Source organism: Streptopelia decaocto (genome assembly GCF_964273445.1).
Source record: "Streptopelia decaocto genome assembly, chromosome: 1".
Lineage (NCBI taxonomy): Eukaryota > Metazoa > Chordata > Aves > Columbiformes > Columbidae > Streptopelia > Streptopelia decaocto.
In genome coordinates, this window is record NC_138663.1 from 105,267,668 (window position 1) to 105,293,306 (window position 25,639).

Below are 25,639 nucleotides of genomic sequence, written 5' to 3' on the forward strand. Positions count from 1 at the left end.
ACAGACGGAAGTAAAGGAAGAAAAGTCTTTCAGACTTCCTGTTCATTGACATTTTAGACCAAACATACAATTTGTTTTTATGCGATAGCAAACTTCCACATAAAATGTTTGTTTATCTTCATGTTTGTTAATATTTTTTTGTTGCTGTTGTCTGTCTTAATTACTGACTTAAATTTTGTTGTTTTCTTGTATTTTCATTGATTTCTAACCATAACTCAGTAATTTTTGTTCATGTATTTCATCTATGACTTGAGCCCATTTGGACATATAGCGATGGTTTTATGTACCAGTAGACAAGAACACTGCATGCTTCTTATTGTCAGTATTCTTGCTTTGCTGTGTAAGTTTAAGGATGTGGATGGGATCAAGCCAAGCTGCAACTGAAATATTTGCATACTATTAGGCAAATTCCACAACTCTGGAACCTGCTAACAAAGTGTCGCGATCTCAGTTACATAGTTTTGGGTAAACCATTTAATGCCAATAGACTGGCTGATTGTTGTTTTGGTTTGATTTGTTTTTTTTCCAGCTGCTTCTCTTGTATTCAAATGCATAATTTTCTCTAACATCAGCATAAGTTGGATCCATGAGGCTTTTTCATGCCTCTGTTGGAAATCCAGCCTTAATTTCCAATTCTGAAAACACTGGCATATATGTTTAGTTTTTTAATTTGAATCTACCTCACTGAAATCAGTTTATCTAGTTGTTTGCTGTCAGTTCAACATGTGCCATGGTCTAGAAGTGGATCTCTGTTTCTTTTCAACTCATTATAGTTGGTATTATGTTATAGCAATGAAATATTGGCAACTTTTCTTTCATTCAATAAAAAGAAAAGATTCTGTCTTCATTCTATTTGATTCTTGCCTTGCTTACAGGGCAAGCATAAAAACCACAATTCTATGCTTTATTTTTTCTTTCTTCAAAACATCCCTGCCTGTTCTGTTCTTCTTTCCAGACAGGGCTAGTTCCAAATACTACCTTTGTGAGGTTTTGTGCAGACTCTAGTTGGAAAGGCACCCTCCAGCAATATGCACTACTTCTCATCGTGTTGCTAGTGTGACGACAGGAGTAATCCTGAACCTTAAACCTTTGGGTTTTTGATGTTTTTCACTTAAAACATTTTGGAATTGTCTGTTAATCTTTGGTATTTAATTAGTACTATATTTGCACTCTCAAATTCTCTCAAAGCTATTTTCAATCCTTTTTTTAAAACACACATATTACTCATTATTTCTGAATCTATTTTAAACCTCCCACCTCTTGTCAATCATAAAGCCACAAACACATTTATGAATCCAAGTTGATTATTTCTCATTTGGGCGAGGTTCCTTGACTGCCCTACTAATCAAGAATACTTTCTTTAGTTGACTAGATGCATATATACGTAAACAGTTATTTGTTTCATTATAATGTTTTGTAATGTTTCATAAACCACCAGCTTTTTCAGTGCATATGATTCCCATTAATTACATGACTTTATTCACTATGTAGTTTCTATTTTTTAAAGCATTGTATTAATGTATACCTTGTTTACATTCTCAGTATATTTATGCTTTATTATTTTTACAGTTTCCAGCAGTCAATCATCCACAGTCTTTAGAGAGAAGATACTTGGGAATTTTAAGTGGTGTGTTGCTTGATCTTATGAAGGTAGGAAATGAATTTTCTCTCTGTACTAAGTGGGGAAAGACGTGACAAGTTATCTTTGTTTCCTAATAGAATACCTCTTAAAAGTACTTGTGACCTTCCTTTTGAGATACTTTGATATCACCATTGTTTGAAGCAAGGCTTAATATTTCCTCAGAATCAGGAAAATACCCCTTGCAGCAAATGCCCCGAGCGTCTGTTCAAATTTCACTGATTCAATAAACAGTACATAGGCCAGACAAAAGAGTCACCATCATTTGCAGCAATATGCATTCACACTGACATATATTCAGGTTACCTTAGTAATGCTGGAGTGTGATCTCTCAACTCGTGATAAATTTAGATAAATACACAGAGTATTAGGCTAACCTTAGTTGCTGTTCATTTGTTACTCGATAAACATGAGGATGTGGATAGTTGTCAAAGGCAAAGTTGATGCACATTTTTGTTGTTGTTGTTTTATTTATTTTTTTAACCTAAGCACTTCATCGGCTTGTTATCACTCACCTCTACACAGTGTGCTTGTTAAGTTACTCTTCAGTCCTGTTTTGGAATAAATCAACTAGTTACCTATGGCCAAACTAAGATAAGGTCCTGAGATAGTTTCTGTTGGGGGATGAGGAGAATCTGGCTCCTCTCAAAATGGCCAGACACTGTAAAACCTTGTGCTATGGATTTGTGCCTTATTCCTGGGTATACAACACATATTATTGTCCTTATTATGGTACTGTAAAAACATCACCTTGGTAAGCTGCAGTACAACCCTTCCATTATTTCATCCACAATAAGCTGGGGAAAAAAAAAGTCTTAGAGTCAAAAATTTGGTTTAGAATCACAGGGGTATTCTCTCAGAACTAAAGGTGCTGTGGGACAAATACAAAGCATGCATATGGCTAATGAACTCTAAATCAATTGTGTGGTCCCAAGACCATCTGCGCCAGTTGTCTTGGAAACTAGGGGTCATCTGCTTTGGCGTATGCTTGGGTGTTTACTTGCTTTTAACAGTACTGATGTAGCCAGCAGAAATCCACTAAATTTGCTCTGCTCTTTTTAGCCAGTTCAAGTAACTTTCATTTCATCTCCCTGCCTTATGAAGAGAGTCAGCATAGCTTTTACCTTGGTTTCATGAAGTCTGCAAAGTAGGTACCTTGGTGCAATCTAATTGCTTGGTTTTGATATTATACATTATCCTCTATTTTCTAATTCACATAAACTTTTTTCTGGCACATCGTTAGCTGTAGCTCAAGCTGTAGTAGCATATGTTGCAGAGCAGCAATTTCAAGATAATTCTTCAGACCATTGTTAGATGTGCTGGGGCAGGGTTTATTTTAATTTTATCCTAATTTTTATGTTATATCTCAATGTCTTTTGGGTTCTTTTGCTGCGATTTAAAAGTTACAAAGTTGTGAAATGAAGCACTTGAATTTTAGGCAAATACAGACTTCCAGGTAATGCCATTCCAATTTAAATAATTCTTGTCAACTTATCTGTCTATATTTCTCCCTACAAGGTGAGAAAGGTCAGGGATTCTGTAGAGGGCATATTTTGGTTTTGACCTGCATTACTTAATTCAGGAGTTGGAACATTGTTAAAGAATGAGCAAAAGACTACAAGAAGAGAACAGAAGAGACTTGTGGTCAAGTTACATGCTACAAATGCTGCACATACTTTGCTGCATGCCTGTCTCTTCTCTAGACGCTGGATGGTCTGGCACTTGCCTGCGCTTGGTGTGTTCCTCATTATCTGAATTCTCAGGGACCTCAGGTCTGATTGCTAGATTACTGACTAACCCACACTTATGTCAGCTAAAGTAATGTGTTCTTCATATATCTCTATTTAGAGAGAATTTCTGGACTAGATTAATGACAAGGCATCTGTTTGGCCCCATTGCTGCCTAGCTCCTCTCCTTCACAAACCATGCTGTTTTGCAAGCATGCATTTGGGAGTTGGGAGCTGCCTTTGCATGTGATGACTTGGGCTAGAAAGACATTGAGTATTTCAGTCTTTTTCATATCATCTGTCATTTGGTTATCTTCCTTCAGGAGCAGACATGCATTTTTTTTCTGAGCTTCCATTTACTACTAGAATACTTTAAAGACCCTTTCTTTTTACCTTTGATATTCTTCACTTGCCTTAGCTCCAGCTGGACTTTGGCCTTCTGAAGTGGCCTATACTTGGTGCTAACGCAATGCTTTTGTAGTCGTCCTTTGTATCCTGTCCTTGACTCTAGTTCTAATATGCTCTTCTTTTGCATTTTTGTTCAATAAGAAACTCCCTGTTTAGCCAACCTGACCTTAGGCAAAATGTTGTGACCTTCTGTACAATAAGATGCTTTGTTCCTGAACTCTCAAGAAATTTTCTTGATTTCCTTCAATTTTCAACTGTATTTCCTGTACACCTTTCCTCTGATGACAGTTTTACAGGAGATTCAGCCCAGTAATTCCTTACAGAAGCTGAAGTTTGCTCTCCAGAAGTCCTGGGTCCTATCCCTGATGCTCATCTTCTCATCCTTCCTTTGGATCCTTACTGTAATCATCTTATGGTCACTACAGCTTGGACTGTGTTCTCTGATCAGATTTGTCACCATTGTTTTACTGTTAGTGCACAGCAGGTCAAGTAGAGTGAAGTCCTGCCCTTGGCTGATTTGCTTCTCCAGCAGCTGCACCAGGAAATTGCTACCAACATAGTCTAGAAATCTCTTGGATCATCTACACAGGCTGGATGTCTGGATAGTTGAAGTCTGCCAAGAGGGTAAAGACCTGTGACCAGGAGACTTCTGCTTCTTGTTGTATAGAGTTGTCCTCTTCATCTTCTAGGAGCATTTTTATGTCTAGTTTTTAGCAAACACACACCATAACATCACAGTGTTACTTTCCCTTCTAATCCTGACCTAGAGACTGTCCATGGATGTACCTTCTGTTTCATGCTGGCATTTGATACCATCCAGGAACTCAATTCTATGAAGTGTCACTCTTTTCCCTCCCCACCCCCTTCCTTCTGAAGCCAGCTGTAGCCATCAGTGACAATGCCTTAGCCATGAGCCATGTCCCACTACTGCTCTGTGATTCCAGGCAGGTTCACAGCCTTGTGATTCCCTGTGGACTTTTGAGTTCTCCTTGTTTGTGGTCCAGGCTCTGCACCTTAGTGTACGGGCACTTGAGGGAAGCGTCTGAACATCCTCTGTGGAATGTGGAAATCATGTCTGGCTGTCTGGCCTTCTTGTGTGTGTCTGGGCCATTTGAGCCACTGTAGCGATGAGCACCAGAAAAAAGGAGGAAAGAAAAAGATTGTCACTCGAGAAGGGAAGATGCCGCATACTGTATGACCAAATGACGTAAGGAATGTAGTTTGCCACTTGCTTTGTTTCCTGAGTGTTTTCCATTTTGAAGTGTGGGGACCCTGTGAAGGGAAAACCTGTTTGTGGTCAAGTGCCTGAATACTATGTTAATGCATATACAGATATGCATTGTATGTGTATATACACATGCATATATATACACAGAGTTGTTCTCTATTCAACCTATATGACCCTTTTAAAAAAAGCTATTATTTTTACTTAATAGCCATTCAAACTTTTATCCTTGCTGACAATCATCCATGTTCAAATATTCCAAGGTAAGTTTTGTATTACCCTGTTTCCGCCAGAAACCTTTCAAACTGATCAAAATACCCAACCTGCTGGTGTTCAATTGCATGATTAAATATTTTTTTACATGTCAGAAAGTGTCTTTGTTTAGAATCACAGAAAATCTTAACAATTGTAAGGCAAATGTTATTCTGAGTGCGTTGTAAACAGTTTAGATGATTCTTTAAAAAATGGGTGGACTTGAACCCTATAAGTAAAACCAAGAACTCTTGTATTTCTATTTTTTTTTTAATGCTAACTTTAAAATACTATTTTTGCTTATATAAGAATGTTCTCATATGCTTGTTCTGTGTATTTGTGAAGCCTGTTTCATTGTAGCATTTTATTACTGGTAAATATAATATCTTTTTGTTCTAACCAACATTGTTGTAAGGTATATCCTGAAAAATATTTAGAAAATATATATCTTTTAAACGTGTATAGGTATATACATAGATTATATTTTTAAAATTTTAGATATTTTTGTATTTTAAGCGTATTTTAAGCACACATATATACTATATTTGTGTATATGTAGCACATATATATGTTTCATAATAAGCAAGGCTGAGGCCTTTAACATCTTAAGTAGAATATAGGTTTTGTAAGTGTTTATTTTGTATTGTATGTAGTTTAATACAACATTAAATTATTCTAGCAGTTACATCTCATCACAGAAACTCTGGAGATTAAAAAGCTATCCCAATGATGTTCTTTATTTTGTTACATTTTTTGTGGATGCAAATAGAGATACTAACATTTGAACTTTGGGATTTCTTTTCCGAAGAACTTACTGAAGCTAGACCCAGCAGACAGATATTTGACCGAACAGTGTTTGAACCATCCTTCATTTCAAACCCAAAGACTCTTGGATCGCTGTGGAAGCTCTCCTTCACGGTCAGCTAAGAGAAAACCTTACCATGGAGACAGCAACACGTTATCTAACAGGTAAACATAGTTGTGTCACCATCATCACTGACATTTGCACTGCCAATGAGTGAGTTGCTGTCATGCTTATGTACAACGTCATCTACAAGAAAAGTAGTAATTTGACAGTTTGAGCACATTGAGACATGGATACTGTTCCGTGTTGCCTCACCAAATAAAGGCAGTAGACACAGTTTTACTGTATTTCAGCCATTCAAGCTGAAATTTTTGCTAACTTTCTACATCAGGCTGAATACTTCTTGGGGGAAAAAAAAGGTAATATTCAAGCCCCTTCTGCATATGGCAAAGGAAAAATAAGTTGGCTTACCCATCTTAAACAAATGTTTAGCCTTTTTCTTGAACAGCAGTAGGAATTTTGTGGCTTGGAGAATGCCTGAGATTCTAAAGAAATGCTCTTTTCTTTGGAATGCTACCATTACTGTATATGTGCAAATCTATCCAAGGTTTTGCTATTTGAACGTTCAAAATTCACACAGGTTAGTAGCAGCTAAATGTCCTGAAAATTGCGTGGATTGGTCATGCTCCAAATTTGGGATGAACAGAATTTTGCGTGTAGTTGCAGTTATGGGTAAAGTCTAGCCTACTTGAACTTTAAGCAGGATGGTTTTGCTCAGTGACTCTCTTCTTGGACCCACACAGCTTGAGAGAAGCTACTTGATTTTAGTACAACAAACCAGGTTTGCTGGTGGGTAAAATACTTCAGCACAAAAAGCCTCATGGCATTCCTCTGACAAAAGCTTTCCTGAGGTCACCCTCTGAAGTAGGCAGAATGATAGTGGCTTTTAATCCAAGCCATGTTTTTCTTTAGCTCTTCCTGTGAGATTAAAAAAATTACTCTCCATTTTAGGATTTGGGATGGTGACATTTACAAGATACGCTTTTTCGGAGATAGACACCAGAAAGTTTTAGCTGCCCTTATAGGTATTTAGGCTAGAAGTTTTACAGTTACGGATGTGGCGTCAGAAAGGAAAACCTAGGTCCGTGGCAAACTTCTTGTCTAATACAAAGGCTTACCCAGCTGCTTGATTTAAAATTAGTAGGTTCTTTATATCTCCAAATTTTTAAAAAAATATACTTCCTTTGAACTAAAAATTCTTTTCAACTGACATTAAAAGTGCTAAATTTCTAGAAACTGTAGTAGAGTACATAATTAGATTGCTAACAGTGGATAATAAAAAAGTCTTAAGTATAAAAATGGCTAGCATTATCCAATTGTAATTGTCAACAAGACCAACAAATGTACAAACTCATTTGTACAGTGAGCTCTCACTTTCACCCTCAGTAATATATAGAACCATAGAATAGTTTGGGTTGGAAGGCTCTGTCAAAGGTTGTCTAGTCCAAGCCCGTGAGATGGGCAGGGACATCTTCAACTAGATCAGGTTGCTCAGAGCCCCGTCCAGCCTGGCCTGGAATGTCTCCAGGGATGGGGCATCTACCACCTCTCTGGGCAACCTGGGCCAGTGTTTCACCACCCTCATTGTAAACAATTTCTTCCTTATGTCTATGTTGAATCTCCTTTCTTTTAGTTTAAAACCATTACGCTTGTCCTGTTGTAACAGGCCCTGCTAAAATGGCTGTCCCCATCTTTCTAGTAGGCCCCTTTCAGAGCACTAAAGGCATTATCATAGGTTTGGTACAGAAATAATTTGACTGTTGATAGCCAGCTTAAGTCTATCATGGCTAACAAGTACAGCTGCAGCACTGTTCAGTCATGGCTAGTTTGCAATACCAGCGTAAGTCCAGAAAGCAGAATTGCTTTTTATGCCAGAAAATCTCAGATAATAAATTCTGCTCAAATACACTGCAGAACCAACTCATATCTCAGTTCCATAGTCCCAAAACCAGGAGAGCTGGAAAGGAGAGTGGAAGTTAAGGACATCACCAAGTAGCTCTGTACCAAGTCAGTGTGGTTGCAGAGCATTTTGAGTCCATCTTTGATGTTAGAGGGCTTGTTCTGCTGTGCTGAGCTCAGGCTCACTCCATCTGGATGTCTTTGCCAGCATAATATCCACTTTTCCCCCTCCTCTCTTCTCCTCCAAATCAGACATACATTAGATAGCCTGGAGCATTAATTTTATCAGCTTTTTGATAGTGCTGATGTACTTTATTGTTCTACTTTCACTTTCATATGCCCGGTGTATTTAAGACTTTTTCAATGGATATACACCTGATTTTCGTAATGTAGTGCTTATGTTATTGATGTGCACTTTTATTACTCACGCATATTCATGAATGTGTAAATATACGTTGGAATCTCTGTGACTGGATTTTATATCTTTATTGTATTTGTCAGGAAAATCCATTAACCAAAGCTGAGTTTGTCCATCAGGATATAATCAGAAAGAAACAGCAGTGTACTAACACTAGAAAATCTATTATTTTAGTGGAGCTGCTGATGCCTAGTTGGCAGTATTTGATCTTACTGGAGTTAAATTTTGTGGTTTTAAATGGCAACTCTCTTCTGAAATGTGTGTACTTCTGTTGAAGTTATTAATACATGAATATGTAATCTGGTATATTAATGCTTCTTTATGCATTTTAATGTAGAAATCAAGCCAGCAAAAGCTCTGCTTTGCAGTCACACCACAGATCAAACAGCAAGGATATACAGACACTAGGGGTTGGCGGACCAAGAGAAGAGGGTCTTCCAGCAAATGAAAGCTTTTTAAATGGAAACCTTCCTGGAGCTGCCCATAGTCCAATGCATACAAAAAAATCAAGCAACACACCTGGATCTGGCAACAAGGATCTAGCCAATAATAACATGCCCCATCTTCTCAGCCCAAAGGAAACAAAGGCCAAAACAGAATTTGATTTCAATGTAGACCCAAAAAGTTCGGATGGTCCAGGCACAAAGTTCCTGAAGTCTAACACCAGATCTCAGCAGAACCGGCATTCATTTATGGAAACTTCTCAGAGCAAAACTGGGACACTGCAACCTGGTGACAAGCACAGTCGCCACAGCTACATTGATACTATCCCACAGTCTTCTAAGAGTCCTTCGTATCGGACAAAGTCAAAGAGCCATGGGGTTCTGACAGACTCAAAATCCGTGGGCAACCTGTCTGAGGTCAGGGCCCAAGCTGCAGAACCAAACAGCAGCAGGTATTTCCCATCCAGCTGTATGGACTTGAACTCCCCTACCAGCCCAACTGCTCCCCGACACAGTGATAACAGAACTTTGCTCAGTCCATCTGGGAGGAATAACCGCAGCGAGGGCACCCTGGATACCCGAAGACCATCAGCAAGACACTCCAAAACAATGGAGGAGTTGAAACTGCCAGATCACATGGATGGAAGCCATTCCCACTCTCTGTCTGCTCCACATGAATCTTTTTCCTATGGTCTAGGTTATACCAGTCCTTTTTCTTCACAGCAGCGCCCTCATAGACACTCGATGTATGTGAGCCGGGACAGAGTGAGGTCAAAGGGCTCAGAGGGTGGCTTGAGCGTAGGGCAAGGGATGGCAGCCAGAGCAAACAGCCTGCAACTGTTATCTCCACAGGTGCAGCATAAGTCACTCACAAGATCTGTTGGCTCATCACGAGAAGACTGTACGGAAGATACTAATAGGGTTAGTTCAAAATATTGTCTGTTATGGAAGGATGCCTTTCTCTGTTTCATGTGAGGACTGTGTCCTGCTTGCTTTCTTCTTCTTTTTCTTTCTTTAAAGAATTAATTATTTGCCCTGTTAGAAGGCAAGGGATGTTGGGGTTCTTTTTCAGGAGGGCTAAATATTTCAAGTGCAAAATGGGAGACTATTTAAAAGATTTTTGTTTTAAATGGTGTAGGAATACCATTCTCTTAAAGTACTGAAATGTGAGAACAGAAAAATTCGTCTCTGAAGCTAAAATTTCGTTAGTAGTTCCTAGTCTTTGGTTACGTTGTGTGATTACATTTTTATCATATTGTTTTGCTTAATTAACCTTCTCATTTGTGTTTTTTGTTACCGTATGTCTTTCTGTTATGAATGCTAATGTTAATTTTTGAAGTCAGCTTTTCACTTGCTTATAGCAGGACATTATTGCTGAAATGCCATCATTTACTAGAGTAATATCAAGACATGCAATATTTCTCTTGAGTAGTATGATAAATGACTGGGGTAGTCTAGAGATTTTGTGTTGAAGAAGCCACTGGTAAATTTACTCCTTACAGTGATTTCTGTCACTAGATACCATGTTGTATTTTACTGAGAACATTATTTAATAAGTAGAGGAAGGGCTGGTTCTGGTGTTGATTTACATTCCTTACACAACACTTCTGAAGTCATTTTTCTCTCATTTCAGTTAAGTTAAATGTTAATTATTCTTCAAGATGTTACTGTAGAAGGGCAATAACATCAACATTTGAGGTTTTGATAATAAAAACTCATGCTATCTTGTTTTCTTCAGAGCATTAGGATCTTTTTCTGCATTATATAGCAGATGTTAATTTGATAAGTTATTTTAATTTTATTTCGTAGTGTGTAGAGGCAGATTGCTTTTATTAGGTCATTCTTTATCTTTCGACAAATGGTTGACATTTTATTTTAATTAGAAATATTGGTGTGTATCTTAACGCTTATGTTTTTGTTCATTTTGGGTTTGTTTTGGAATGCCTAGTGATTTGTAAAGAACTTGCCTTTATCTCTTATGGTCAGTGTTTTTAAACCTATGCCTTCAGGTAATGTTTTAAAATCTGTATTTCAACCATCAGAAGTCTGAAAAGAAAAATACCCTTCTGAAATGGATGGCAAGTTTGTAAATTCACAAAGCTGTTTTTGTTTCTAGTACTTTCAACAACAAATCAGAATTAAATTCTCAATCGTATGCCTTGTAGAGGCATTTCACAATGAAATCATTCTTTGGCTTCTTCCTATCCTTTTTGCTTTTCTTTTGCTACATTCTGCATTAGAAGTCAGAAAACTTAACTTCCCTCAGGATTACTGAGCTAAAAAAATCAGGAATAACCTAAGTGTTCTCAAAGATTCTTTCTTGTTTTCATGTCACTTTTTTCCATTCAGTTCTACTGGTTCTCTCTCTGTGCTCCTATTTTGTGAAGTTTCCTCACTTCCATGTTTGTCTTTTCTCATTGATTTTCTCTTTAGCTCTACCGAGTCTTTTTAAAGAAAAACATTCTTTGTTTGCTAGGCTTTAAATCTTGCTTGAAAAAAGAAAAAAGGACTTGTATTCACTGTTAGTTTTGCGGCTTTTCCAGTCTCCGTACAACACTTCTGTTTCAAGGGTTCCTTTTTATTTTAAATTGAACATACACAAAAGGGGGCAAGCAGAAGAAAATCAAGTACAAGCTGCTATTACTGTCTCATTTTTGTAACTTAACTGCTAAGCAGAGGTATCTTACACAACTAGTAACTTAATCAAATGCTTCAGCCTCCTGCAAATTTTTAGAAGAATCAAGCTGTGATTTAAAGCCTTGTTTTAGCTCCATTTTTCGTCTTGGCACAGTTTCAAGTTGTTTTATCTGTGACAGTGAGGCCAGATCTTTATTACTAAAAGGCAAAATAGATTTTGCAAATCATGGTATCGTGAACTGGAATCCCAATTTTTAATTCTCATTGGGGTTTTTGTGGTTTTGGTTTTTTAACTTTTGTTGTCCTTGGACATTCTAGATTTAAATTCATGTAGGGGTTTCAGTACAGTTTCCTGTGGGGTCTTGTAGAGACCATTGAATTTTATCTGGTTGGTCCATGCTGTGGGAAAAATTGCAGCATCTAGTTCATTTAAGATTGGCATTAAGTCATATTTGGTGGCACATTACATGCACATGGATGTTTCTAGGAGTGTACTTAAGCTTTTACTTGAAGTACTGTACCTTCCAGGAAGTACTGTATTCAGGAAAACAGAGTTAATTAGAGGTAATAATATTGGTTTTGCTATCCTGTCTGACTTTATTATTTAGCTTATAGATTTCTTAGTTCAGGGACTACCTCTTATTTTGCATACAGTAGATTTCGTGACTGTTGGTACCTCTAGTGCTACTGTATAACAGCTGGTAAGAGATAGTGCTTTGGTGTTGCAATTGTCACTAATTGTATGCATTTCCTGTTTGCTTTTTAAAATTTATCAGTAGCAGAGTGACCATATTTCATCAGAAATTAATTCAACGAGGCCTCTAATAAAAGATCCTCCAAAGATGTTACAACTGCATTTCATTCACAGCAAAAATTTGAGAGTCTGAATCATGGTCAAGTCTTTAAAATTACAACTAAGAGGCAAAATTTTGTTAATGCCATTATGGAAAAAGCAAGCAGACAGCAAAACCAAATAATTATTGATTACATAGTCTGTGATTTGATATTGGCAGTTATTAATAACATGAAAGGAAAATGGTTTGGGGTTTCTTGCTTATCTATGATGGTTAAAAGCTGCGAATCAGTTTATAGTCTTTCATTTTAAATAGTTGATTTTACTTTTGTTTAGGGTGGAGCATATCATGATCCACACACAGAAGATGGAGCATCTTCTAAGGAAAATAGAATTCTGTATAATGACCCTGTTCCGAGAAGAGTTGGCAGCTTTTACAGAGGTAATTTTATGGTGGATCTTTCAAAATTAAACAAGAATTTTAACAAGGAATATAAATTAAGTAGTGGAAATTGACACAGAGAACTAACATGAACAACTAAAAAAATGTATTGGAAAAAGAATAGTTACCCACTTTCAGAGACTGGGTTGACCTGCTATGTTGTATGCAATAACTGTAGTAGTATCATATTATCTATTTCAAAATGATAACTCACTTTGACTAAAAAGTATTTCCAGTGCAGTACCTTTTAAAGCAGAAGATAATTACCAGGGGGAGTTGAACAAAGTAAATAATTATTACCAGAGTAAATAGTGAATTAATATTTTAATTCATATTTTAAATTCTTATTAACATTATATCCGAACACCTTTGTACTTGTAACACACTGACGTACTTACTGATCTATTTCAGATACTGTGGTGCATGAAGCTGTAATGCAAGTTTTTCATTGCTCCAAACCTATATTCATTTATTTTGTTCAGAATTACTAAAGATCAGGGTTTCCTACAAGCAGAAGCACACTTACATCATTGCAGTTCAGAATAAATAACAACACAGAACTGTGTATGTGCATATATATGGATGGATGGATATGTGTTGTGTGTGTGTCTATGTGTATACACATAGACAGATATTGTTCTATTACAGTACACAAAAGATGGTGATTTCTAGCAGGTGCCTCATGGCTAAACCTGGGTTTAGCCTCTCGAAAAAGACAAAGGTGATAAGAAGCTAATTACAGTCATGCAAGCATTAGGAGGTTTGTGGGGCTCCCCTGAACCTTAAGAAGTCCCAATCAGCTAAAAGTAGATTATGAGTCACCTAATAACCTTAAGTGGAGTCACAAATCTCTCTCTAATCCTCTTCAGGTTGATCAGCTGGCTGATGACCTGATTTAGACATGTTAAAATCTGCCAATCCTTCTAAGTGTCCCATTGTAATATTAAAACCTGTGAGCAATATCCAAGCTTGTACTGTTTTGAGCAATGCTTTAGAATGTAAGATTTTGTAGCACGTGCAACAGAGAATCCCTAAGAATCCTCAGTCCTGTGGTGCTTTTACTGATCCTTAAACCCTCCTAAAATTGGACATGGATTATCTTTCTTCTTTATACATAGTGAAACAGAAGGTCCAGGGAAGAATGACTTTCCGTAAGTCACGTGCTAAGTAAACTGTAGGTCTGGGTTTGCATTCAATTCCTTATCATAAACTAGAGGTTTCTTCCTCTTCAATTATAGCTTTGAAACAACTATATTTTAGTTCACAGACTTCATTATTGCACTGGAAAAATTATGCTATATTTAAATAATACTTCAATAATGGTATAGGCAAACAATTGAAAGAAAAAGTTACTGTGAAAAAAGTAAATTCATATTTAAACAATTCTTAAGTACTGACTTAATACAGAGGTTGTTAGCATGTACATTTCTACTACAGCTTGAACAAAAAATGAGATCTAGTTTTGATAAATGGTATAGTGTGATGCTGTAGTGATGCTGCAACTAGTGTATCATCAATTCTTAATCCAGTGCAGGTATTTCTGGTGATATTCATGATTCTAATAAATTTATGTTCTAGATCTGTATAACCTATGTTCAAAACCACAGTACGTCTGTTTGAAAAATAAGTAATATCTGATTTTGATCCTTTCATTTTTAGCAAATAATCTCTTAATTATATTAAAATCTAAAGTAATTTCTTTCAGGATGAGTACTGTTTCTTTTAAGGTCTAAGTGAAGGCAAAGCGTAAACTATAGTGGTTTGTGTCTTTAATAATTGTATTCTAACCTTTTATTCTATGTCTTGGTTTTAAATATTGATGGCACTTGTGACTCTGTACAGATAGAAATGTTCTCAAATCTAGTAACAGCTTACCCAAGTTCTGATAATGTTCTCTTTTTACAACCAATGTTACCTTGCAAGTATCATAAAACAGCTTTTTTTTTCGGTCACATATAAAGTACAACTGTGTCTTCACTGTCTTGTTTCTGTGAAAGAGGTAGAGAGGAAGCAGACAACTGAAAGATGTGATTTTCGGCAGAGCTCAGTGTATATTGTTTGCTGTTTCTCTGTTCAGTTCCATCTCCGCGTCCAGACAGTACGTACATAGAAAACAATGTGTCAAACAGAGCCTCTGTGTTACCAGCAGACAGCAGCACGGTGGCAAACCACTCAAAGAGACAAACCACCTTTGACACCTGGTGAGTTGTTATTTACACAGATATGTAGAGAATGGCAGGGAAAAAAAAAGGATTTTTAACACGAGGGGAAAAAAGAACAGCTAAGTTTTTTTTCCAAATTTGCAATTGTCTATACATGCTTCATTGCTTCCTCTGACTATACTTGTCATAGCATTGCATGTTTGCTGTCCCTTTTTGAGCAACAAGAAATATTTCGTTACACTATCACACTGAATGCATTAAAGATTATATACTTTTGTCCAGTCTTTCCTGATTTTTTTTCCACTCTTAATCTTCAGTTAAAGATAATACAAAGTGCTTGTGTGCATATAGTATGGATAGCAAGGCCATAGCTTTTTTTGTGGATTCCAGAAGCATGAATTGTCAGACAACCGGAAAAAAAAAAAAATCAAAATGCATGTTTCCATATATAAAATAGGACTGTATTAATGAAGAATATAATATTTGCTCTACAATGGGGACTGCTGCTCTTTTTGCTTACGCACCACAGAAGGAAATGAGTACATTCTATGGGAAAACGGACTAAGCAACATCTTAGTGTTGTATATTGATTTTAAAAGATTAAAAGCATCACATGGCTCCATTATATAACATAGAACAATTAAGTATAATTACGCTAATAGAATGACAGCGTATGTGTAGCTTTGCAGGACTTAAAGGGAACTATCATAATTTTGTTGCTCTGAGAGCTGTTCAGCCCTAAAATACTCTTAATCTTCTATTTTGCTCAGTCACAGTAAAGCACACAATAAAAATAAGCAAATGGAGCTCCAGAGGATTGGTGGGAGGAATGGACTGTTTGCATTTGCATGGTTCAACTATGCTTCATCCCACTATCTGAAACACTGCTCTCTGAAAGTGCGATAAAATCATGCTCTCTAAAGAACTCTTTCAGTGGTTTGTTGACTTAATGTGTTTTCACATGAACAACCTGTGAATTATCTGCTTAAATAAGAAAGGGGGGTGAGGGGTGGGGAAGGGAAGCAGCTGGTATTTCAGCCTGTGTTCAGGTTATATACCCGTGTCAGTAATAGAAGATGTTCACTCCAGAACCCTTGTCACCTGCCCTGACTGACTAGAGTCTGCTTCCTGTCCTCCAGTAGCTCCACCTACATCCATTTTCTTGAAGTTAGCTGAGGAATCCAGTCATTTATGTAAAAAAGGTGGTACTTATGTTGTGACTTATGTGGCTAAATAAGGTATTTATTCCTACTGTTGAACCCTTTTACAAATTTTGTTGTCCTTCATATCTGAATCTTTTTATCTTGCCTATAACACAAGCCAATGGGAATCTTGTTTTGCTTTATATAAATCATTCAGCAATATATTACCTCTTGTTACGTGGTCACTGCAAAGAAACGTGTAATGTCATTTTAAGTCTGAACTGAAATAATAGCATATGTAATTAGAGCTGGTTGGGAATTTTTTGACTAAAGTATTTTTTTTCCAATGCCAAATTATCAAAACCAAAACTTTTCAAAGGGACACCAACTGTTTATCGGGAAGATACTTCAGTTCCAGGATGGAATTGCCAGTCAAAACCACAGATACACTCAAAATAACAAATATTCTGAGGTCAGCATTATTTTTTTGAATGTGAGGAACTTGAGTGCAGGGCCTTTGTTCTTCATTATTTAAACCAGAGACTTGAACCACTATCTTAGATCTAACAAGTGAGCGCCCTGAACCAGAAGTTAGAGGTTTTTCTGGAGCACATTCTCTGTTTCCCTCAATATATTCTTTTGAAGCTGTTGAAATAGTGAAAAGAACACAGAGATGCTGAATATGGCCCAGTGAATAAAGCCCTTCATTAACTTTGAGACAGTTAGATTTAAGTCCTTGCTCCAATTAATGTACTCAGATATTTTCACAAAGTGGAACAACTCCTTTGAGAGAAGAACCCACAGAAGAACATGTGTTTCTTCTTGCGGAACAGGAAGAATGGCAGTGCCCACAACACCAAGTTACTGCTGTTTTGGCATGTGTTGCTCTTTGCTTTTCCTACTCCCTATTTTCCTGAAATGTTTCCTGCCCAGCTCTACATGTTAACTCTGTGCAAGTTGTCCTGGCAATGGTCTAATGTTGTTTCAAAATTGTTCTGTGCCATAAATGCAGCTTAATCAGATTCCTGAGTGATGTAGAGTCTATGTTCCTCTACTTAATTTTCTGTATAGAAGTTGTGTAAACGCCTATGAAAATGTCGGAAGCTCTAATGGAATGTGATTCTGCTTACATCAATTTTATGATGAAGTAAATATTTGATGTTTGACTGACATACGTAAATGGTGCATGACAATTCGTCTCAAATTATGAGTGACATGTATTCCACCTCGACTTGCCACAACTGTAAAATATTGCTGCTCTCATACTATTGCTTTGTGTTGCTTTTCTTCTGTCAAAGATTTTGTGAATGGTTGCTAGACTGAATTGTCACAGATGTTCCCTTGTCTTTGTGTGCATTTCTTCACTCCGTCCCTGCTGTCCTGCCTCTTTAAAAAATAAAGATGTTATAAACTCGACTTTTGTCATCAGGTTTTACTCTTCAACTACTAGATCATTTCTGAACTTCAGGCAACTTGATTTGAAAAAAAGGCAATTTTTTCCTCTTCTAGAAAATATTTTCTTTGCCAGGGTTTATTTTCCTGTAAATGACCTTGAACTTTTTCGATTTTTTCTTTTTTGATACCAGAGTGGATGTTTTATTTTCTTTCACTTGTATGAGCTTTGTCTTGAGCTGGGCAAAATCAATAGGTATAGGCAAGATGCTTAACCTTGTTCTGCCAGTCTGCCAAAATTTTGGCTTGAGTTACCTTCGTTATTGTTATAGTTCTAAATATCTCTTTGGAATAAACTCCAACATGCAGTACTTTATCTCACATGATATTGGAAGTGTGTGCATCCATTGCTTGCAAGATATCTCGGGTTTCTGGAAAGCTTTGTTGTTTAGACCTGTAATGTCCATTTAAATGTATTCTTTTTATGACAAACAGCTTGTCATATATTCTACAGCATCCATCATACCTTCCTGCAAAAACAATAAAAAGAGGAAACATATATATATAATATTTATTATTATTTGTATATCTGTATAATAGTAATAAACACACACAAACTTTCATTTAAGAACAAAAAAAAGAACATCCTACTGTTAGGAGTGTCAAAGGCTTACAATTATCTACCTACCATTAATTTTCAAAACTCCAAAATAGTACAGTATTTTGTAAACATGACATGACTGGCTATAATGTCACTGTATCAGTGTAAGAAGGTAGTCATACTGTTCCTGAAACTTTAAGGTTACCAAGATCTGAGCAAAGCTAGTTTCGGGCTTGTATGGCTGTGTCTGCAGTACAGCTGTTGCTGCCTTGTAAATACTGTCCAGTTCATTTACAGCATTCTTAAATTTGGAAAAATACTAGGAAATTACAAACTTACAACTTGAAAGCTTAAAAGTCACCTCTATGTGTTACACTGGTGAGGCTTTAGGAATCTGCCCTGCACAGCTTGAAGATGTTCACTTTCTTAACAGTGTAGCTTTCCCTCTGACATTTCCTGCACATATTGTCATCCAATATATTTGCTTTATTCATCTATTTGGCAACATCTGAACCTCCCTACCAGTCTCTTCTAGTAACTGGTGCCTCTTCCCTGACCCTTCCCCAGTCATCAGTGCTTTTGTTTTGTACTAAAAATGAAATCATGCAGTCTCTATTTGCAAGGAAGCTTTCCAGAATTTGTAGTCATCAGTATTCTGTCCAAAAAATAAGCCTACTGAAGTATATGCTTCAGAAGTTGACAAAACCAACCTCTTCCAAATTTTTATAGTTACTAATGTTGAACGATACCAGGGGAGGGAGGGGTGGAGAATGTGAAATATATGTGTATATATATGCATATGTATGTATGGTGATCTAGTGGCTTTGACGGCTTCTAGGTGATATTCTTTGTATAATAATGTAGATCTGGGGTTTATTCCAGTTAAAAATCCTCTTTTTCCACATTTTAAGAAGGGAAAAAAAAAAAGTAGCTCCAAGCAAAGTTCAGATTTGATCTTTGATTTTTAAGCTTTCAGTGTCAGGCTATTAGACCAAGAAGTTTTAGTATGGGCTTCAGCTTGTGGGATTGAGATTCTTACCTTAAGTAAACCATCTATTTGAGGTGCTTCACTAGTTTCTGACATTTTCTTTATGTTGTTTGTGGTAACTCTCTAACTGCCAAGGGTTTTATGTGAAGCAAAACCAAAAGCTAACTTGGAGAATTAACATTTGTTCATTTAGCTTCCGGAGAAAACTTCAGACATTTCAGTAACTTCTTCATTACACAAAACCCTTATTGTTTAATTGTGAGCGGTTTCATAAAGGGAGTAGTACACTGGCAGTTAAAGGGGATTTCCAAGCCAAGCTGCCTGCTGAGATGAGGGTTGCTGAAGAATGACTCAAACAAGCATGAGGAATTGCCCCCCCCAGAATGCTGTCTGCAGTACGAATCTATGGCAGCGTGAGAGCAGCATGCTTCATAGTTATTCTTTTTAGTTAATATTAAAGCACATCAGTCTGCTTGCCCCATGCATGTTTGCTGCTACACCTCATTGTACCTGCATGAAGTTGGACACCTTTCCTGCCATGGGGCAGTAAATGTTACTGATAATCACAGAATTTCTTTTTATACCTATGCTTTTTCCGAATGTCTCAGATCAGAAGAACCAATGTGATCTACGTTATATGTCCTAGGCATGTGAAGGGCACACAAACATAAAAAAAACAAAGCACAGCACGTTTTGCTGTGGTTTCTGCTGGAGGAGCTCTCTGGGTGGGGACTCTCCTCTAGGGCTGGGTTTACTTGCTAGTGGAAGAGACACTGTGTAACACATTCTGGTGTAACTTTTCAAGAGCTGATGCTTTGTGCAAAATACCAAAATACTTGGAGTTATATTGTAAGAGTTTAGTGTTGAATTACTATACCATACGGATTTTTTTCTGATAATCCTAATTTTTCCTGTACTGCTCACTGACTGAAAATCATCTTTTGGGATGCTTAAAATATCCCAGTGTCTCATCTCATCGATCAAAATGTTCTGCTCTATTTTTACTCAGTGCAAAATCCTGGTGTTGAAGCTTCCTGCTATAATGCTATATATGTTCACTCTCTTCACGTAATGAGCATGTGTTCTGAAGCAGTTACTTTTCAAGGTCAATGCTTTTTCAGACAACTGTACTGCGACATGAGTCATAGGAGTTAATGACATAAACCAGTCAGTATAAAACCACTGGCTTTGGGGCAAGCAGTTTGAAAATGAGCAGACTTCTCAGTCCCTTATTTTTCTTCTCCAGTCACTATAGCCATAAAGAGGAATTGATGGTGCAGAATTTCACTTCTCTGCTTGTCTGCTTTAGGGAGCGGGTTTCTCATCCAGGTTCACTGGGCCAAAGAAAACAATTACACTTGGGTGAATCTTTGTCTAGAAGTGTGGCAAAAATTGTCCCAAGCTTTATTCTGAAGATTAAGTTTACCTTTAAAAACACAGAATCTCCATTTTGAAATAGACCTTGAAACAGAAAAGCCAGAGCAAAACATTGAAAAATTTTAAAGGATGATGTAGAGTAATTATATGGGGACTTCTTGTGATATGACGGTGGTTTCTCAGCAGCCAACCTAGTCACGGGGTTGATGATTTGTACTGGGGCTGTGGCTTGGGGTAAATTTGCAGATGTGGATGCACAGGAGCTCCTTTGGGGAAAGGCTCTGAAGGATTCTCAGCATCATTCACCTGACTTGCATAGTACAAGCAGGATACTTGGGGTACATGCTTTCCTCCAGCTTTTCTAGCAAATTAAGTAAAAATCATTTAGTAAATAAACTGGTAGGTGTTTCTCTGTGTTAAGTCAGTCTTGTGAGTTCACCAAATCTGTAAGGCTGTCAGTAGTCTTTTCTTTCAGGCTTTCTCTTTGGTCCTAATAAAAGACTGCCTTACTGCTGTTACACAGCGGAACCAAATACGGGGACCTGACAGAAACAGGAATCCTTAGCAATCCAATATATTTTAAATGTGCATTATAAATCTGATAATTATGTTCAACTAGAGATTTTTCCTGTAGCATTGTAATTTTCATGTTAAATCTATGTTGTTGTGACCTGAATGTGTTTCCTTTATTTAGATGTAAGTTCCAAAAATCTAAACTAGGAAAATTTCCACCATCCTCTCTGCCTAGAAATCTTTGGTCTAGGCCTGTTCTCTTACTCAACAATTGCGCTTTATTACAGTGTTTAAACACTGTATGTATTTTTATTTAGAACCAGGTAGCACTTCGAGCTTGAGGTGGTTTTATGTGGAAACTGAGGAATTGATGAAACCACCTATCAGAGTGAAGGTACTCTAATCAATAAGGAGGATGACTCCAGTGATTCCTATCCCAATTATGTGTTTTGGGGATTTTTGCTTGGGAAAAAAAAAATAGCTTGGCATGTAGTAGCAGCTGAATCACCAGCTGATAGCATAGCATTTAATGCTAGAATTAGAAGCCAAAGATAACTATAGCAGAGAGTTCCGTGTTGCTACATTACAGTTGCTCCAAGGAAAGCTGCTCCTGTTTGTCATCCAGAACCCTTAGAACTGTGGCTTTCCTCCAGGTTTTCCATCAAGAGAGTGGAATAATTTCATTTTTGTTTTCATACAATTTAAAAGTGAAAAGGGACTATTAAGTCATCCAGTATGATTTTCTGTTATGGTAGTTGCCATTGAATATCGTCTATTCTCTGGGGCCCAGGCTCAGTAACTTATCTGACGAATGTGTGTCTCCCAGAAGAGTATGAGGTCCTGATTTGAAATGTCAAAGATGGGAAATCCACTTCTTCACTAAGGTGTTTGTTCTGATGGTTAATGATTCTCATGGTTAAAATCGGTGCCTTATTTCTAATATGACTTCTCTGGCGTCATCATCCACCTACTTGTTCTTGTTATGGCTTTGCCCTTTACTTTAAAAATCCTTCTAGTACTCTGTAATTTCTTCCTGGATAAGTACTTGTGCGCCACAATCAAGGAAACTATATGTTGAAGCTGGTGAGGCTGTGTTTTTTAAGATACTAAAGAGGCTGAAATCTCTTGACTTTTTAATGTAAGCAATTCTTTCTATCTCTGAAATTATTTCTGTAACACTTTCCTGCACCATTTGCAATTTCCAAACTATTTTAAAGGGCACTAAAACTGCATTCAATCATATCTCACCAATGTCTTATGTAAACCATCGTTTTACCCCGTAGCAGTACTTTGCATATATAGTTTAATGTGTATACTTGAAGTAACATGCCATTTATCAGCAGTAGCTAATTCAACTGTATGGACAAGTTAAAAGGTGGAAATTCAATCTTCAGGCAAGTCACCTGTTCCACTTTCGGGTCGTCTTTTGCCAGCCCTGTCTCACCCACACAGAACAAACTAAGTGAAGTTTTAAAGTGGAACTAGACAACAGTAGATTCCCAGCTTCCCTGGTGATAAATTTGGAACCATGTCAGCAAAGGTCAGGAAGTTCAATTGAAATCGGTTCTCCCTGCTGAACTTCCCAACTCTTGGTTCTCCAGCAAGCATTGGATAAACTAGACCTGTGGTTTTATATCTCATCACCGTTTGTATGTTCTCTCAGATCTGATTTTCATTTTCCTCGAAGACCTTGTGTGAGATATTTTTATTTTAATATTCTGGCTAAAATAAAATCAAAATGCATGCTTTCCTTTTCCCTAAATAACTATTCACTGATTTGAGCTAAACATTTTCCCCTAACACTGTGTTCCTCCTATCCCATTTAGTAAGACTATTTATCCAGTATTTGCATAGTAACCCTTGAACCAATTAATGCTAAAACATTAAGGATCTTTTTGCTTTAATCAATAATTTGCATTCTTTGGCATAAGATTGCATTATTACACAGAAATTACATAATATCAAAATAAAATCTCTCTTACAATACCTTATTTCATGTTTAGGAAAAGTCCTGAAAATCTTAACAGTCACTCAGAACAGCTCAAGGAGAAAGAAAAGCAAGGTTTTTTCAGGGCAATAAAAAAGAAAAAGAAGAAATCTCAAACCGTAAGTATGCAAACCCTAAATATGTTTATCAGTTTTGAGTTATGCCATTTTAACATGCTAGATTAGTACCATTCCTGTGTATTATTTGTGATCGTGCCCCCAGGTATCTGTTTGTTCTTTTATTTTATCTCTTCACTATATGAAAATTAAATTCTTTCCCTCTTCAAGGTTTATTTATCTGCTTTTTCAAATATTTCTTCACCTACTAGTCTTGTGCATTTTTGTTTTCATTCAGACCCTTTGAGAGCCAGTTTTGATGCAGGTTTTAAGCTGATGTTGTGGCAAATTCTTTTGCGGGGTATGGTAATATCACTCCAAGAATAGCAAATGCATTATTGTGTGTCCTCAGAGCCTGAATAATCTCAGACACCCATTAGGAGGAGACCAAACTGTTATAAATGAGAATTCTGTCCAGTCTTTTTCCTGGCAGTGTCTTGAAAACAGCCTCCCTCTTCTTGCTGCACCGTGCAGTGGGAATGAGGAGGATGTGTCTTAATCACTCTTAACATTTTATGTTTTACTAGGGGAATGGATTGTGGCTTTTGTTGTTTGGTAAAAGCCTTCAGGGTCTTTTATACTTTTTTTTTTTACATTTTCATCTAGTTTTTGGGAGGGAGAAAGAACTTTCTTTTGTCAGAGAGCAGTGCTATATTAACATTTCACGAAGTTTTATAATGAAAATCTCCCTAAGAACAGAAGTAATGAAACATCATCTCATTCTCGAATAACAGTTCCAGAAACAGTAAAATACTCATTTACATAAAGTTGTGATGTCTCTCTAAGTGTAACTGCAGTTATAGTTTTGAAGGTTCTCTGAATGGTTTAAATCATGCTCACTCCAGGAGAAGGGGAGTAACTAAATCAAAATATCTATTGTCATAGAGTGAGGTGGCATGACTGGTTATTGGTAGATGTCTGATCTGTTGAAAATTATCAGACTTTCTGTTTGTTTGTTTCTTTGAACTGTATGGAACATGTGCACGTGTGTGTTCAGTAGCACTCAAAAATGCACCTCACCTTCCTGCCGGGCAGGTTTTAGAGGAGTGGCATCTACCTCTCCTTCTGAACTTGTTCATCCTGATATCACAATACGTGTACCCAGTTCAAATATGACCATTAGCATCACACAGCTGAACAAAATACCTGGATTGTAATTCTGGGGTTATTTGATGTCAAAACATCCATGAAAAAATATCACATGTAGGGCTAATGGTTCCAAGTATTAAATTTGCACTGTTCTGCTCTACTGTGATTCCAGCTATTCAGGCATGGTGGCAAGGAACACTTCAAAAGACCAGCTGATAGATGGTGTATCAACTGCTTCCAGATTAAACTGTGCAAAGGAAATATAGACTGGATTGTGTTGCATCTCAAAATCTGGCGCATTCCAAAACATCTAAATCACAAGTACCTTGATCTATAGCTACCAAAGACATCACTGATGACAAGACAAGGCAGGTTTATACATTATCCAGGACAGTATCTAGGGATAGGCTGTACCCACCAATGTGTGTACAAGTGTGTGGTTCAGGCACTGTTCTTTGTTCTTTTTTGTCTGTTAGTTGAGGACATCTACCTAATGAACATTATGATGTTTATTAGGATCTTCCAGCACAAAAAATAATTATTACCTTCAGTTCAGCACTGAGTTTGACTTCAGTAGTAAAAGCTGTTAACAGCACTGTAAGATTAGCTCTTCAACTACATGAATAATGTTTTCTATGAATTCATATTAAAAATCTAACATATAGCTTGTGACTACCGAAGTTTTTTTCTGAGGCTTAAAATTATTTTGGAGTCCCAGAAGTATGTAATTCCACTTATTTACTCTGACACAGACTTTCTGCAGCAAATAACAAATTAGACCAGAGAACGGTCACAATCCTGAGAAACGTGTCATAAAATGTTTGTTAAGAGAGTGATAATAGCACATCTGCTAGCTACTGTTTACTTCTGCTGTCCTCTGGCAAGTCTCATTTTGCTGGTGATCATCATAAGAGTAATAAAAACCATCTGAAATCACGTTGAAGACGTCTTAATAATGGCATTCTCAAAATCTCTAATAGCCCAGAACTCATCCCAATTCCTGACACTTCCTCCTGCAGAGTTGTTCCCATTCATCATTCTCCCTGGAGTTCTCCAGGTGCAGTTCCCTGTGGGATGACAATCGTTACTGCCTGCTATGAGAATTCTTTGCAATATTGCTTTTGTGGAGCTGTTCTCACCCATTCTCCTTTTCATCTGTCTTATCTGGAGTCTTTTAGTAAGGTAGCAAAAGAGTCACAATTTTTTCTGCCATCTGCCACCAAACAATGTGATATTGATGAGGGTTGTGCATAGTGTCAGTAGGCAGCTATCTTCAGAGGAGGCCGAGTTTTGCAGATTTTGGCACATATTGCAAGCTGTGGGTCTGAAGAAATTATATGCTCTGGAAAAACAGTTGCGGGTGAGCATTTCTCCTAGTGATGCTTTGCTTCCTTTTTGACTTGCTGAACTTCAAACAGGAAATTCTTCTACCCATGAAGTTCCTAAAGAAGTTATGCTGATTAGTGACTGTGGTTCGTTAATCTAGAAGCTGAGAAAGCTGTTTGAAAACCAAGCATTTGGTAG

At 37.1% G+C, this 25,639-nt stretch overlaps 1 protein-coding gene across 1 annotated transcript in view; it reads left to right on the forward strand.

Moving 5' to 3' along the window:
* Positions 1–25,639, forward strand: part of CDKL5 (cyclin dependent kinase like 5) — an 80,857-nt gene that overhangs the window by 44,175 nt on the left and 11,043 nt on the right. Inside the window, exons 9-14 of the mRNA XM_082069913.1 lie at positions 1,570–1,650; positions 6,060–6,220; positions 8,771–9,797; positions 12,643–12,748; positions 14,826–14,949; positions 22,927–23,029. Coding sequence (XP_081926039.1) covers positions 1,570–1,650; positions 6,060–6,220; positions 8,771–9,797; positions 12,643–12,748; positions 14,826–14,949; positions 22,927–23,029 — 1,602 coding nt within the window. The remainder of the gene's footprint in view (positions 1–1,569; positions 1,651–6,059; positions 6,221–8,770; positions 9,798–12,642; positions 12,749–14,825; positions 14,950–22,926; positions 23,030–25,639) is intronic.